The sequence below is a fragment of the Theropithecus gelada genome, chromosome 13 (assembly GCF_003255815.1).
Source record: "Theropithecus gelada isolate Dixy chromosome 13, Tgel_1.0, whole genome shotgun sequence".
Taxonomy (NCBI): domain Eukaryota; kingdom Metazoa; phylum Chordata; class Mammalia; order Primates; family Cercopithecidae; genus Theropithecus; species Theropithecus gelada.
Genome location: NC_037681.1, coordinates 76,135,733 through 76,150,179, shown reverse-complemented (window position 1 = coordinate 76,150,179; position 14,447 = coordinate 76,135,733). Strand labels below are relative to the sequence as shown.

The following is a 14,447-nucleotide window of genomic DNA, read 5'->3' as shown; positions in this document are numbered from 1 at the left end:
TTTTATGACCTCAACGTCCTGGGCAAAACCTTTGATTCTTCAAATTCACTGGCAAGCAAGAATCTAGCTAAAGGCTCCTCAAGGTCATTCGTTAATGAAATAGTTCTCAGAAGTCACTCTGCTGTGAGCTCTTGCCTATTGTTAGGATTTTACACTAATCATCGTGGTGCGAGGAAGACTCTGATCCATTGACTGAGAGTGCCCTCCATTGCACGGCACTGCCCTAGACCCAGGGACACAAAGATGAATAAAGGAGAAGTAATTGTAGGCAAATACATGCCATTTAGAGCAAGTTGCAGAAATGAAGGGAAGATTTGATACTATGCAGATACAAAAAGGAGTGTCACCTGAGTCTGATGTAGAGGCATGCTTCACAGAGAGGTAACGCTTGAATCCCAAGTGATGAGTGGGAGTTGGCCTAGCTAGCAAGCAGAAAAGGGTATTCTGGACAGGAATGGAAGCATATGCAGAGGCACAGGCATATGGGATATTACTGTGAATTTGAGAAGGTTCACTTTGGAACACGGAAGTAGGATGTTTGAGAAGACCAATTGATACTGGCCTGAAAGGAGGACCCCTTCTCTCTTCCCTGTCATATCTTTCTACCTTTCTTCTCCTCAGTTGAGGTACAGGACAGAACAAGTCCACTGGTCAAAGCAGAAGTCCAGAAGAGAATGAAACCAGTGTGCTCATTAACTACCGAGGAAACTGATGCTCAAAAAAGTTAAGCAACCTGCCTAATTTCTCTTTCTCTCTCTGTATATTTCCTCTTAAAACTATGTTGGGTAATTAAAATATAAGCCTTCTGTGTTCTTAGGTGATTTAAAAATCTTTTATTAGATCAAGGGGCCCTTTTAAAAAGGCTATTAGAGACTAGATTTCTTGATGACTTAAAAAAAATTTCATGAGGGAATGGTGCCATTCTTTTTTGTAAAGCTTTATTGAGACGTAATTCACATTCCATACAATTCAGCCATTTAAGGTACACAACTCAATGGCTTTTAGTGTATTCACAGAGTTGTGCAACCATCACCATGATCATTTTAGAATATTTTCATTTTCTCAAAAGAAACTTCACATCCCTAAACCATCACTCCTATTCTCCCCCAACTTCCCCAGCCCTAGGCTAATCTACTTTCTGTCTCTATAGATCTGTCTTATCTGGACATTTCACATAAATGGAATAATACAATATATTGTTCTTTATGACTTTCACTTAGCATAATGCTTTCATCCATGTTGTAGCATGTATTAGTACTTCATTATTTTGTATTGCCAGATAGTATCCTATTATATGGATATACCACATTTTATTTATTCCTTCTTCAGTCCATGGACATGTGGGTTGTTTCCACTTATTGTCTATTATAAACAACGGTGCCATTCTGCTGCTGCACTAGCTTATGAATGTGATTAGCTTTGCAAATCCGTACTTAAAAATATTTGTCACCAAGGAACCTGGTTCTGGGTGAGTCTATCACTTCCTATAGTGTAGATCAAGATAGACACGGGTAGAAGTTCATATGGGTGCTTTTGATACATGGGTTGTGTTATTCATATGCAACCTGAAGGAGAAAACCTCAATTATAATACACAGGGGAGAGTCTTTCTCTAGTGATTTCTAAACGGGACCATGGTCCATTCTAACCGTTTAGTTTTGGATTAGAAGAGAGCTAAGCAAACAACTTACATCCTAACCAGATGGGTATGATTTTTCCAAACCCCTTTCGTGCTGGATTTAACATTCCAAGAAAGAATGCATTCAGGACACATAAACGACTACAAAGTACAAAACAAAAGTATTTTGAAGAAATCTTGAGAAATTTCTTCCTCAGTGAAAGGTGGATAGGAAACTTTTGAATTTAATTTTATAGGATGTTGCAATTCAAAGACCATTAAACTGGGTATAATATACAATCCCTCTTTAACCAGACAGAGAAATTACTGGTTGTACTCTTGAGATATTATAAAGCATTTTTAAGGCTGCTGTTAAACTAGGGAATTGTGAATTGGTAGGTTTTCAAATAAGTTCCTCCAGACCTCAGTCTGGTCTAAAGTTTCCTGTTTTTACAATTAACTCCTCATGTTTCTTTGTTGAGTGTGTGTGTGTGTGTGTGTGTGTGTGTGTGTGTGCGCGTAAAACCTAAAGATAGACCAGAAAGCATCTGGGGCCATCTGGCTCTACAGGAGAATCCAGATTTCTGTGAGGGATGGGTACTAAAGTGCTTAAACAATACTACCTTAATGTATGACTCCTGTGCTAACTCTTCAGTCACCACTTCGAAATGCCCCTAACCTGCTGTATTTGGTATTAATACTTTTTGTTTTTTTGTCTATGAATGAAGCAGATTGATTTGTCCTAGGATAAACCCAGTATAGGCATAATTACTTCCATATTGTTTTGTCAAGCATCTGGGGGATTACAAAGAAAAGTGGATATGTCAAGCACTGGGCTGCTCCTGAAAGCAATGCTGTCTTCTTGGTGCCTACTCTCCTTCTGTCTGCATTTCATTTGCCAAATAAAGCACCACTATTAAGAAACAGTCACCAGGCCAAGAGCAGTGGCTCTCGCCTGTAATCCCAGCACTTAGGGAGGTCGAGGCAGGCAGATCACTTGAAGTCAGGAGTTCAAGACCAGCCTGGCCAACATGGTGAAACCCCATCCCTACTAAAAATACAAAAATTAGCCAGGGGGTGGTGGCGGGCACCTGTAATCCCAGTTACTCGGGAGGCTGAGGCAGGAGAATCGCTTGGACCCTGGACGCAGAGGTTGCAGTGAGCTGAGATCGTGCCACTGCACTCCAGCCTGGGTAATAGAGTGAGACTCCGTCTCAAAAAACAAAACAAATAAAAAAAGGAGTCACCAAGCCAGGCGTGGTGGCTCACACGTCTAGTCCCAACTGCTAGGGAGGCTGAGGTGAGAGGGTCACTTGAGGCCAGGAGTTTGAGGCTAGCCTGGGCAACATAGTGAGACTCCCATATCTAAAAGACTTTTTAAAAAGTCATCAAGAGCAGATGGAAAAGATTGCTAGCAATAAGGATGTCTGAAGGCTTGTGTACTGACTAGGGAAATTCAAGGTTCTACTCGTACACTACCTAGCAAAGTGCCACATGAATGCATCCTAATTTTAATTAAGATGATTTTCAAAGGGCATTCAGTTCCCTACTCCTCAAAGCAAGATCCTTTCTCCTGTAACTGAAGTGGAAAGGTTACATTTCAAGTTTTTTCATAAAGGTTCTTTATTTTGAAGGAATAATGTTAAAAACATTAATGACATTTATAGAACACTTACTATAAGCTGCCATTTCACTTACCCCTATTATTAGCCCTGCTTTACACGTGAAGGAACCAAAGCACAGAGAGCCTCAATAACGTGCCTAGGCTCACACAGCTGGTGCATATTGGAACTAGGCAGGAAGACTTCAGAGTCCAGGTTCCCAACTACCCAATTAAGAAATTGTGCTGTTTCTTAATTGTGTGATGACAGAAACATTTTTACTGCTAATTTAAAATATATACTCTATGTAAATATTTATGTAATGTAAACATAGCACACATTATAAAACTATATTATCTTTTCTCAAAAAAGATTGCATTCTACATGCCCATTTTACCCCAGGAAAAAAGTCTTTATTTTCCTTTTAAATGAGGAGTAACATTTGATTTTGCCAGGGAACTTAAAATTATGTCGAGGTTCCAGTCGTGCATGGCATGGAGATTTATGACAAATATGTAATCTGTTTGTCACCCAACTTGGATGACTTCCAAATGTTTCTTCTTTGTAGTTCTTGATTTTGCTTGGGATTCCCCCCCACCCCGACTCCTCAATGGCCAAATAGCAAAAAACAAAACAAAACCAAAAAACAATGTCTGAGTCACGTTTGCTCCAGTCAGGGAATACCAACGTGCTGACAGACAGCTCTGGTTTTTAAAAAATCTTACTGTATGTCACTTGCAACTCTGAAGAACATTCATGCGTTAGTGGACTGGATTTGGAAGAAAAAAAAAGAAGCAGAAAAAACCCACCAAGTTGCAGCTCAAGTCCCTCTGCCATTTGCTGCAGTGAGTTTTCCTATTCCATTTTGCTGGGGGGAAGGCATGCTTTACAGAACACATCAAACTGTCCGAAAAAGGTTGTCTGCAACCCTCACGTTTAAAAGAGAAGGATTTCTTTCTCTTTCCTTCACATATCAAAGAAGGCACTCGGGGAGGAAATAAACCATAATTAGGCATGAGCGAGCGAGCGAGCAGACAGACCCCTTGCTCTGCCTTCCCTGTCCCCGCCCCCCAAGCCTGGGCGCAAGCGAGGAGCGGGGTGTCTCCCCAGCAGCTGCAGCGAACGCGCGTCCACGCCCGCGCCCGCCGCCAGGATCTGGGCGGCGGCGGGGCTAGCCCGGGGGCGCGCTCGCTCGGGAGCGCGCTCATGCAGCGGTTTTCTTCTCCCACAATCCAGAGGCAGCTGCGCGGGAGGGGCGGGGAGTCGGCGGAAGGATATCGGCGCGGAGGAAGCTGCGCGCTCCCTTTGACGGCGGTCCCCGGCATTGGCGGGCGGCTCTGGCGGGCGGCAAGGGGTGGGGTGTGATGCGGCACTGCGGTTCTGAGGCCGTTACTCCGGCTTCTCCATAGAGGGCGGAGGAGGCTGGAGCGCGGCGGTGATTTTGTGCCAGGGATTCCCAGAGAAGCGCTGAAAAGGCTGGCAGGGCTTAGGAAGCTGGGGGGTTAGGGACACGCATTCAAGCCCCCACCCCCGGGAGGGGAAGGGGGCTGGAGGCAAGGCTTGAGGGCGGCGGAGGGATGGTGTCTGTTCGGGGGGAAGGGGTGAGCCCTGCCTGTTGGTGCTGACGGGCTGCGGGCAGTGGAGGCTCCGCGGGTCGAAAGCGGCTCCATGCCCATCGGTGGGTGGAACGTGTAGAGGTCGGAACGCCGAGGTCGAGTCTGGCGACCCCTCGGAATCCTTAACGTGGTCTCTGTCTAACGTTATTTCATTTAGCCCACGTTGGGATTAATTCATTGGGAGCAGTTTCGCTGGTCTGGCTCCTCCAGGAGCTGGACAACCTTGACGGGCTTTTTGTCTTGGGCTCCAGCCCCCTTTCCCTTTCTCCTCCTCCAGATGCCTTTTCTCTGCCCCTCCTCGCCCGGTACAGACATTTCCAGCGCAGGCTGCTGCTCGTGGTGTCCGTCGTCGAAGCCACTTCTTGGGATTTCGGCTTGTTTCCCTCTGGGGTGTTTTTTGAGGAGGGAGAGTGCCCCCCTCCTCCACGATGGGATTTTCCTCCCTTGCCGAAATGGACTTTCATTGATTTATACTTACTTCCACGTTTAGTGACCAATTCCCTAGGCGTATTTTTGTGGTAGTTCCTTTTTTCAAATACATACTCTGTAAAATGGAGAACGAAATTTTTACTCCCCTTCTGGAGCAGTTCATGACCAGCCCCTTGGTCACTTGGGTAAGTGGGGTGTCCTTTATTGTATATTTTGCTGCGTTATTTGTGGCTGTAGAGATGGAGGTGGGCGTTCATGTCGTGGTGATCCTTCTGTTCTAGGTTAAAACGTTTGGACCTCTGACTGCAGGAAATGGGACCAACCTTGATGAATATGTGGCTTTGGTGGATGGGGTGTTCCTGAACCAGGTCATGCTCCAAATGTAAGTTCTTCCTTCTTTCCTAGGTAACTTGTTTTCTTTGAGAAATAGCATACGGTGAACTTTGAGACACGATGTTTTAAGCCCCTAATTTGCTTCATTGGCCAGAAAAATTCAGGTGGTTTAAGAATTAGATCTTGAAAGGAATGATAATGTTATGCGCTCAGCCCATTATCACAACCTAGTAATTCTACCTGTTAAAATTGTGAAACTTTAATTTTTCATTCTGTCAACCATGTATCGTCACTTGTCTTCAGTACTGAAATCCAAGCCACATTGTGTCTTCTTTGATAATTTGGTAAAATAAAAGAATGAGAATCTGGTTTCCTAAGATAGAAAAAAAGACTTTACTGTGAAGTTATGTGCATTTGATGCAGAAATGTTTCTTATTAACCTTTATATCTAGAAATAAGTGGCTCAAAATTTGAAACTCGTTAAGTAATAGCAGATTTCAGAAGGGAAAATTTCAAACAGTTCTGATTGGTGAGGACTCTTGCTGTAGTAAGTAATTTAAATGCCTGTAATAACTAAAGCTTGATGAGATGATTTATTGTGTGAATTATTAGGTTGCTTAATATTTTAGGGATCATTTTAAGGTATTCTTACAGGTTTTGAAATGCAAGTATCAAGTCTTAATAACAATTAGATAACGACTTAGTGGGCAAATCTTTGTCTTTTGTGTTTATAATATTGGGTTTGTACTAAGTAGGAAAGTATGCTTTTGAGATGGGAATTGAATAGTGAAAGTATATTGGTAGCTGGATTAGTAAAATTAAAACTCAGTTTTTATCCAATTACAGATATTGTAGCATACGTGCATTCTAAGTACGCTAATGTAGTTTATCAAACTGAATTTTTCAGTTGTGCTCAAAGTAATGCGTACTTAGGCTTATTTCTCTTTAATAAAATCTGATTAGAAGAGGTAGTTTGGAACTTTTATATGTATGGGAAATCGGTGTGTTATTAATGAATAGTTGTTACTAGAGAATAAGTCTACCTTACTGCTCTGATAACCTTATCAAGTTTGTATTTTATTGATTTAGATTTTTATGTTTAAGACGGTAGAAGTCAAATCTATAAAAAATTGCTCTCTTGTTAACTTCTCTATGTGCTCAAAGAGATTTGTGGGCTGTTTTTCATGTACGTGTTGATCCTACAGGGAAGTATTATACTATTATACATTTTCAACCAGTGTTTTATTTTCATAGGCACCCAAAGAAATATGTATGTTATCTGAATATGTATATATGTTTTCCTTAAGGAAAAAAGAGCGTAGACATTATTTCCAGGGTTAGTAAATATATTTTTGACAGCTGTGTAATGGAATTATTTTTTATCCTCAAAATATCTAACTATTTCCTAAGCAAAATGGTAGGATAATAAACTGACTTCTGTTTTGGGGAAACTACATGACAGAAAGGGTAGCCATTACACTAGATATTCAGAACTTGTTCCCCTATGTCTCTTTATGTGCTTATTTTTAGACAGAAAATTTTGAATTTGTGTGCTAAAAAAAAATGTGTGTTCACAAAAATAGGGAAATAGATTACTTTAGTTTTCCACTTTAATTTTATTTGAACGATTCTTTTTCCAAAAAAATTTGGTTTTTTTTTTTGCATCCCAAATACTTAACTGAGGTGCTAAAAACAAATACATTAGTTTGTTTCCACTTCGAATGCAGTTTTATGCTAAAAAATATATGTATATTTTGAAAATGATGGTATTCCAAAATAGTGGTTGCCAGGTTGCTGTTTTTCATGAGGGGTAGCTCCTTTCCAAACCACAACTCTGCTTCTGTATTTTCAGTTCCACCTCTCAGTTTCTTTAGATTTTTTTTTTTTTTTGGTGTCCTAATTCTGTTGTAAATGACCTATATAAATTAAAAGAAAATAAAAGAAAAAAAGTATACTTTTGCTTGGTTTGAATAATTTGCTAAAATAAGATCAACACAAATTTATTTTAATTATTTAACTGATAGGGCAACAAAATATACATTGTTTTAAAAGCTGTATTTTGCTAATTTTGAAGTCATTAGGATTTCTGTTAAGCACTTAGATTAATGTATGCTTTAATGTACTTTATTATAAAGTGTCAGTTGTAGTTGTAACTCTGTACCTAGTAAATGTAAAAGTTAGGCCTAGTCTAATTTCTACAGTACATTTAATTAGAGAATTAAATTGTGGGCAAGAACCCTTTGTAAGTGAAACTATTTATATATTTTCCATGTTTCTTGTGCTTGGAATTCGATGAGTGTCTTGGATCTGTGGGTTTGTAGTTTTTATCAAATTTAGAAAAGTTTCAGTCATTATTGCTACTATATATATATATATATATATTTTTTTTTTATCTCTTCACCCTTTTGAAAGTCCAATTACATATATACTAGTCGCTTTGATGTTGTCTTAAAACTTACTGATGTTTAATTCAATTTTCTTTCAGTCTTCTTTGTTTCATTTTGAATAGTCTGTTGTGATGTCTCCAAACTTATTAATCTTTTCTTCTACAATGTTTATTCTGCTCTTGATCCCACCCACCGTATTTTTCATTCCAGATATTATAGCTTCATCTCTAGAAATTGTCTTGTATCTTCCATGTCTATGTTTTTCCTGCTCTGTCTTTTCTCTAGCTTCTTGAACATATGGAATATAGTTATAATTGGCTTAATGTCTATGTCTACTAATTCTGTCTGTGTCATTTTGGGGTTGGTTTTGGTTGATTGATATTTCTCCCCATTATGGATTCTGTTTTCTTGCTTTTGCATGCCTGGTGATTTTTTTTTTTATTTGATGCCAGACATTTGAAATTTTAACTTGTTTGGTGCTGGATATTTTTGTATTCCATTAAATACAAAAATCTTGAGCTTTGTTCTGGGATGCATTAAGTTACCTGAAAACAGTTTGATCTTTTGGGGACATGCTTTTAAGATTTGTTAGGCAGTACCACTCTGTCACACTGTTGAGGCAAAACCCCTCCGAATACTCTAGCTGGTGGGAACAGGACCTACTTGGTAGTGTTCGCTCTCAATCTTTTTGGTGGTTCTTTCACTATCTTTGGGTAGTTTCCTCACACTTACATTCTGATAAGTACTAGACTTGAGGGATACCCTTTGCAGATCTTTCTCACTGTGCAGCTCTCTTAAGTACTCTGCCCTGTGTACTTTAGCTACCTTGCTGTCACCTTTAGCTACCTTGCTGTCTCCAGACTCAGTTCTGTCTCTTCAGCTCAGACCATTGTGCTCTGCCTGGATTCCCCTCTTCCTGTTCTGTGGCCTGGAAACTCTTTCAAGGCTGTAATGCTGGAGCAGTTGTTGGATTCATGCTTGTTTCCCATCTATTGGGGATCACTGTCTTTTGTTGCCTGATGTCCAATGTCTTGAAAAATGTTATGTATTTTGTCTTTTTTTTCCCCCCCAGTTGTTTCAGGGAGGAGGGCAAATTTGGTCTCTGGCCACCAGTGAAAATATGTTTATATACTTTTTTTTTTCAAGATGGGGTCTTGCTATGTTGCCAGGCTGGAATATGTGATCATAGTGCACTGTGGCCTCAAACTCCTGGGCTCAGGCCATCCTCCCACCCTAGACACCTGAGTAGCTGGGACCACAGGCACGTGCACCACAATGCCTGGCTGTTTATATACTTTTAATTACGTTTTTGCTCTGCTAGTCTTATATTATTGCTTTTAGATGTGACATGGACTTTTGTCATAGAAACTTTTTTTTTTGAAAGCATCTCGCTCTGCGCCCAAACTGGAGTACAGTGGCTTGATCTCGGCTGACTGCAAGCTCCACCTCCTGGGTTCATGCCATTCTCCTGCCTCAGGCTCCTGGGTAGCTGGGGCTATGGGCACCCACCACCACGCCTGGCTAATTTTTTGTATTTTTTTAGTAGAGACGGGGTTTCACCGTGTTAGCCAGGATGGTCTCGATCTCCTGACCTCATGATCCGCCCACCTCGGCCTCCCAAAGTGTTGGGATTATAGGCGTGAGCCACCGCACCTGGCCAGGAACCTTGTTATATAAGTTTTTCATCTTAAATGTTTATTAAGACTAAGAAAATTGATTAATTTAATGACTCTGGTGTTGCCGTTTTGCACCCAGACTCTGAAAGTGAAGAGCTGACTTCTTCACGACACTGTTTACTGTCTCTGCCTCACAATTTTGAAGTCTGTTCACTGACTTGGGATTTACTGTATTCAGAGATGAATCCTGAATTTCATTGAGTAGCTTTTTGAATCAAATAATCTCGTAAGAACTTGTAACATGACATCAATCCTCTTTACCTAATGGGAAGGAAGAGGGAAGCTATTTAGAGATCTGGAATGATGGGCCAGCTCTTCTGTACACTATAGGGCATTTTCCTACTTCAGTGGATTGAAATCTTTTTTCTTTATTGTTACTTATCAGTTGTAGGGCGTGGTGACAGTGAAGTAGAAATAATCATTTTCCTGTTTAAGATGTCATTTAGTTCTGGAGCCAGTTTTGAATATTACTTGCTGTGAGTTTTTAAGGAATTTGTGACATTGTAGTTAATTTCATACTCCTAAAATTTTAAAAATGTGCAATTCATATTACTCAAATGGTGGAAAATATGGATGTCTTGGGGTTTTAAGTACTGAGAAAATTGTTAATAGTATCAGAACAGTATTTGGAATTATTATTTATGATCCAAACCCGTTAGATAGTTATAGAGAACTGTACTTGGAACACTTGGTAATTGTGATATACTTGTTATAGCCTTTCTTTTCCTTTAGAATCTTGGGTTTGAAGGGACTTCAGAAGTCATCTCCTGTTTTTTTTGTTTTGTTTTTTTGGTTTTTTTTTTTGGAGACAGGGTCTTGCTCTGTTGCCCAGGCTGGAGTGCAGGGGCATGATCACTGCTCACTGCAGCCTTCACCTCCCGTGCTCAAGCTGTTCTCCCACCTTAGCCTCCCAAGTACCTGGGACCACAGACACGCACTACCACGCCTGACTAGTTTTTGTATTTTTTGTAGCGATGGAGTTTCACTATGTTGCCCAGGCTCGTCTCAAGCGATCCACCCACCTCAGCCTCCCAAAGTGCTGGGATTACAGGTGCGAACCAGCCTGACTCTTTGCTTGACTCTATTGACTAGCCTGTGGGTTTCCTGAAGCCAGGGACTCTATCTTTTGTCTCTGTATTCCTAGGGCAGTGCTTGACAAACAGTAGGTTCTTGCTATATTTCTGTTGAATGATTGAATAATAGAGCCATGTGTAGTAAAGTAGAATGAATTTGGGCCTTATGTTAGATAGACTTGAGTTCAGTTCTAGCTGTGCTACTTACTGGTATGTGAACGTTACATCTCCAAATTACAGTTCCTACATTTATAAGATGGGAGATAATGTTTCCTTCCTGGTGGGGAAGGATTATCTCTACTAAGACAGGGACAGATATGTCTATTTTCTGTTTTGTTGACCCACTATATCCCCAGTCCTGGTTGCTGTCATTATTATTATCTTGTGCTATACTATATCTAGCTACTTATAGTTCCTCAAGTAAATCATGATGGTTCACAGCTTAGTTTTTTGTTCGTTTGTTTTTGAGGCAGGATCTCACTCTGTCACCCAGGCTAGACTGCAGTGGCACAATCGCAGCCCACTGCAACCTCAAACTCCTGGGATCAAGCAATCCTCCCACCTCAGCTTCCCAAGCAGCTGGGACTGCAGGCATGTGCTACTGCACTTGACTAATTTTTAAAAATTTTTTTGTAGAGAACAGGTATCACTTTTTTGCCCAGGCTGGTCTTGAATTCCTGGGCTCAAGTGATCCTCCTACCTCAGCTTCCCAAAGTGGCTGGCATTACAGGCATGAGCCACTGTGCCTGGCCTATAGCTTAGTTTTGTATGATCTGTTAGTGTCACCTCTATATAGCTGTATGATCTTTAGTAAGTTACTTAATTTGTAAGTGGGATAAAAGTCACAGGATTGTTATGAGAATCAAATAGAATAATGTATGTACAATGCTTAACATATAGAAAGTGTCCAATAAATGTTAGCTCTTTATTGTTTTATTTATATTATTATCATTAGAATTATTTTCCTCTAGAGCAGCAGTCCCCAACCTTTTTGGCACCAGGGACTGGTTTCATGGAAGACAATTTTTACATGGACCCAGGCTGAGGGGAGATGGTTTCAGGATGAAACTGTTTCACCTCAGATCATCAGCCTTTATATTCCCATGAGGAGCATGCAACCTAGATCCCTTGCATGCGCAGTTCACAATAGGGTTTGTGTTCCTGTGAGAATCTAATGTCTTCGCTGATCTGACAGGAGGCGGAGCTCAGGCAGTAATGCTTGCCTGCCCACCACTCATCTCCTGCTGTGTGGCTTTCCTAACAAGCCATGGACCCAATCCATGGCCCAGGGATTAGGCTCTCCTGTTCTAGACTATCCTTAGCCTTTTCTTTGACTAACCAATTCCTGCTCTTCCTTTAATACCTTGTGAAGTCCCCAGGCGGAGTTGTTTTCTTGCTTATGATTCTGAAGTACCTTCACCTGAGTAGCTGTTGCTCTGCTTTATTACTGTTTAGGGGCTAGATGTTTTGTCTCATATATTGCTAGCACCTAACCTAGTACTTAGCATGTATCACCAGCACCTAGCATAGAAGTTAGCATGTCGTAAGTTGTAAGTAAATGTTGAAGAACTAAGTGAAGATAGCTATAATTGTATTAATTTTCAAAATTTTGAGAATACTTTCTAGTTTTAGTACTGTAGAATTTAGGTTTTTTTTTAGTTTTTCTTCTATTTCTCCTTTTCATTGGTTCTCTCTCTGTCCCCGTATTTGTTTTAATTACCTTTATTGTATATTTTTCCCACCTATGTTGTATCTCCTTTGAGGCAAGGTGATTGGAACAAGATTTCATGGTCCATAGTTTTTTATAGTATTAGAGTATAGAGTGCTTTCAGTTTGGTTTCCAATAACTTTCCTGTCCAATATGTTGTGTTTTTTGTTGTTGTTTGTTTGTTTGTTTGTTTGTTTTTTGAGACGGAGTCTTACTCTGTCACCTTGGTTGGAGTACAGTGGCGTGATCTCGGCTCACTGCAACCTCCTCCTCCCAGGTTCAACTGATTCTCCTGCCTCAGCCTGCTGAGTAGTTGGGATTACAGATGCCCACCACCATACCTGGCTAAGTTTTGTATTTTTAATAGAGACAGGATTTCACCATGTTGGCCAGGCTGGTCTCGAACTCCTGACCTCAAGTGATCTGCCCGCCTCAGCCTGCCAAAATCTCATGCTGGGATTACAGGCGTGAGCCACCGCACCTGGGCCATGTTGAGATTTTTTTGTCCACAGCTTTGTATTGGACTGTCTTCAAGAAAAGTCCTTCATGATTGCCTTGTTCTCAGTATGATTCATATTTAGTTAAACTACAGAAATGATGAGAACCTAGAGAAGAACAGGTGAACTAGATGTTATACATGAGAGTATTTTTAAATTTTTTAACTGAAAATTTTCTCTTAATATATATTACGGGAAACTAGTTCTCACAGGATAAATGGAAAGGAAGACCAATTCTTTCAATAGGACACCAGTTGACTTTTAGGATCCACGAAACAGTTTGATACCATTCTAGGTATGAAGTTTTCAATATTTAGAAATAGTATTTGAGATTATACTTGGTATTGGGACATCTGTATAATACTTAATTTATTAATTAGTAAACTGGCTGCTTTTGGAGAGTCAGAGTGGTAGGAGGGCAAAAACAAAAACATGGACCTGAAAGTTTAAATCCTCAATCAGTCATTTAATATTTAGCTAGTTATTGAAATTGGAAAATTACTTTAAATGTTCTCTTTATTCCTGATTCTATTTTTATGGCTTCTTAGATCTATTTTGCTAGTTTAATAATCTTTTTTTTTTTTTTTCTTTGAGACAGGGTCTCTGTCTGTTGCCCAGGCTGGAATGTAGTGGCGAAATCTTGGTTCACTGCAACTTATGCATCCTGGGCTCAAGCGATCCTCTCATCTCAGCCTCCTGAGTAGCTAGGACTACTACCATGCCTGGCGAATTTTCTTTTCTTTGGTTTTTTTTTTTTGTAGAGGCAGAGTTTTGCCATGTTGTCCACACTGGTCTCAATCTCCTGGGCTCAAGCAGTCCACCACCTCAGCCTCCCAAAATGCAGAGATTAGAGGCGTGAGCCACTGTGCCTGGCCTAGTTTAATAAAAATTGGTGGATAAAACTGATTAACTTCACTCTGAGTGAGAGGAGATCTCCCCCTAACATTTGTAAGATCCAGGATAAGCATTCATTTACCACAATAGGCCTAAATATTTAAAGCTTATAAACCAGGCCAGCAAATCATTAACTATATTCTAGTCTTTTCTCTTGATAAATATACCTTCATAATGACTTGAAAGGTTCAAATTTAAAATCTGTGGAATTTAGAATTCATAAATTCACAGTTTTGCAGCAGAATGTGGTTAAACCCAACCTCCTCCCCCCATCCCTGGCTCTTTCTGGCACCACAAAGAGGTCTCATGTACATGCTGTGAACACCTTGCATGCATGCATGCACAAGGTCTAAGCTCTTGTACTCCCATCCCCAAACAAGTACTCCTTGGCCCAAGGGTGTACACAAGTGTGGCACAGTCTATTCTAAGGACAGACCTAGGAAAGAGGCCTGTGTGAGCTCTGAAATTGAGTTAAAAGTGGGCAAGAAATTGCAAAGTTCTGGGTACCTGGAGTGTCATTTAAAAGTGGGTAGGTAGGCCAGGCATGGGGGCTTACGCCTGTAATCCCAGCATCTTGGGTGGCCGAGGCCGGTGGATCACTTGAGATCAGGAGTTC

At 40.6% G+C, this 14,447-nt stretch overlaps 1 protein-coding gene across 4 annotated transcripts in view; it reads left to right on the top strand.

Moving 5' to 3' along the window:
* Nucleotides 1-3,254: 3,254 nt before the first annotated feature.
* CCDC88A (coiled-coil domain containing 88A) overlaps nucleotides 3,255-14,447 on the top strand; it is a 132,146-nt gene continuing 120,953 nt past the window's right edge. For 3 of the 4 annotated variants that reach the window (XM_025353657.1, XM_025353655.1, XM_025353656.1), the window contains exons 1-2: nucleotides 4,542-5,448; nucleotides 5,545-5,645. In XM_025353657.1, coding sequence (XP_025209442.1) covers nucleotides 5,386-5,448; nucleotides 5,545-5,645 — 164 coding nt within the window. In that variant the 5' untranslated portion in view covers nucleotides 4,542-5,385. Of the gene's footprint in view, nucleotides 5,449-5,544; nucleotides 5,646-14,447 lie in introns of all 4 variants that reach the window. The other variant, XM_025353654.1, reaches the window with a different exon arrangement.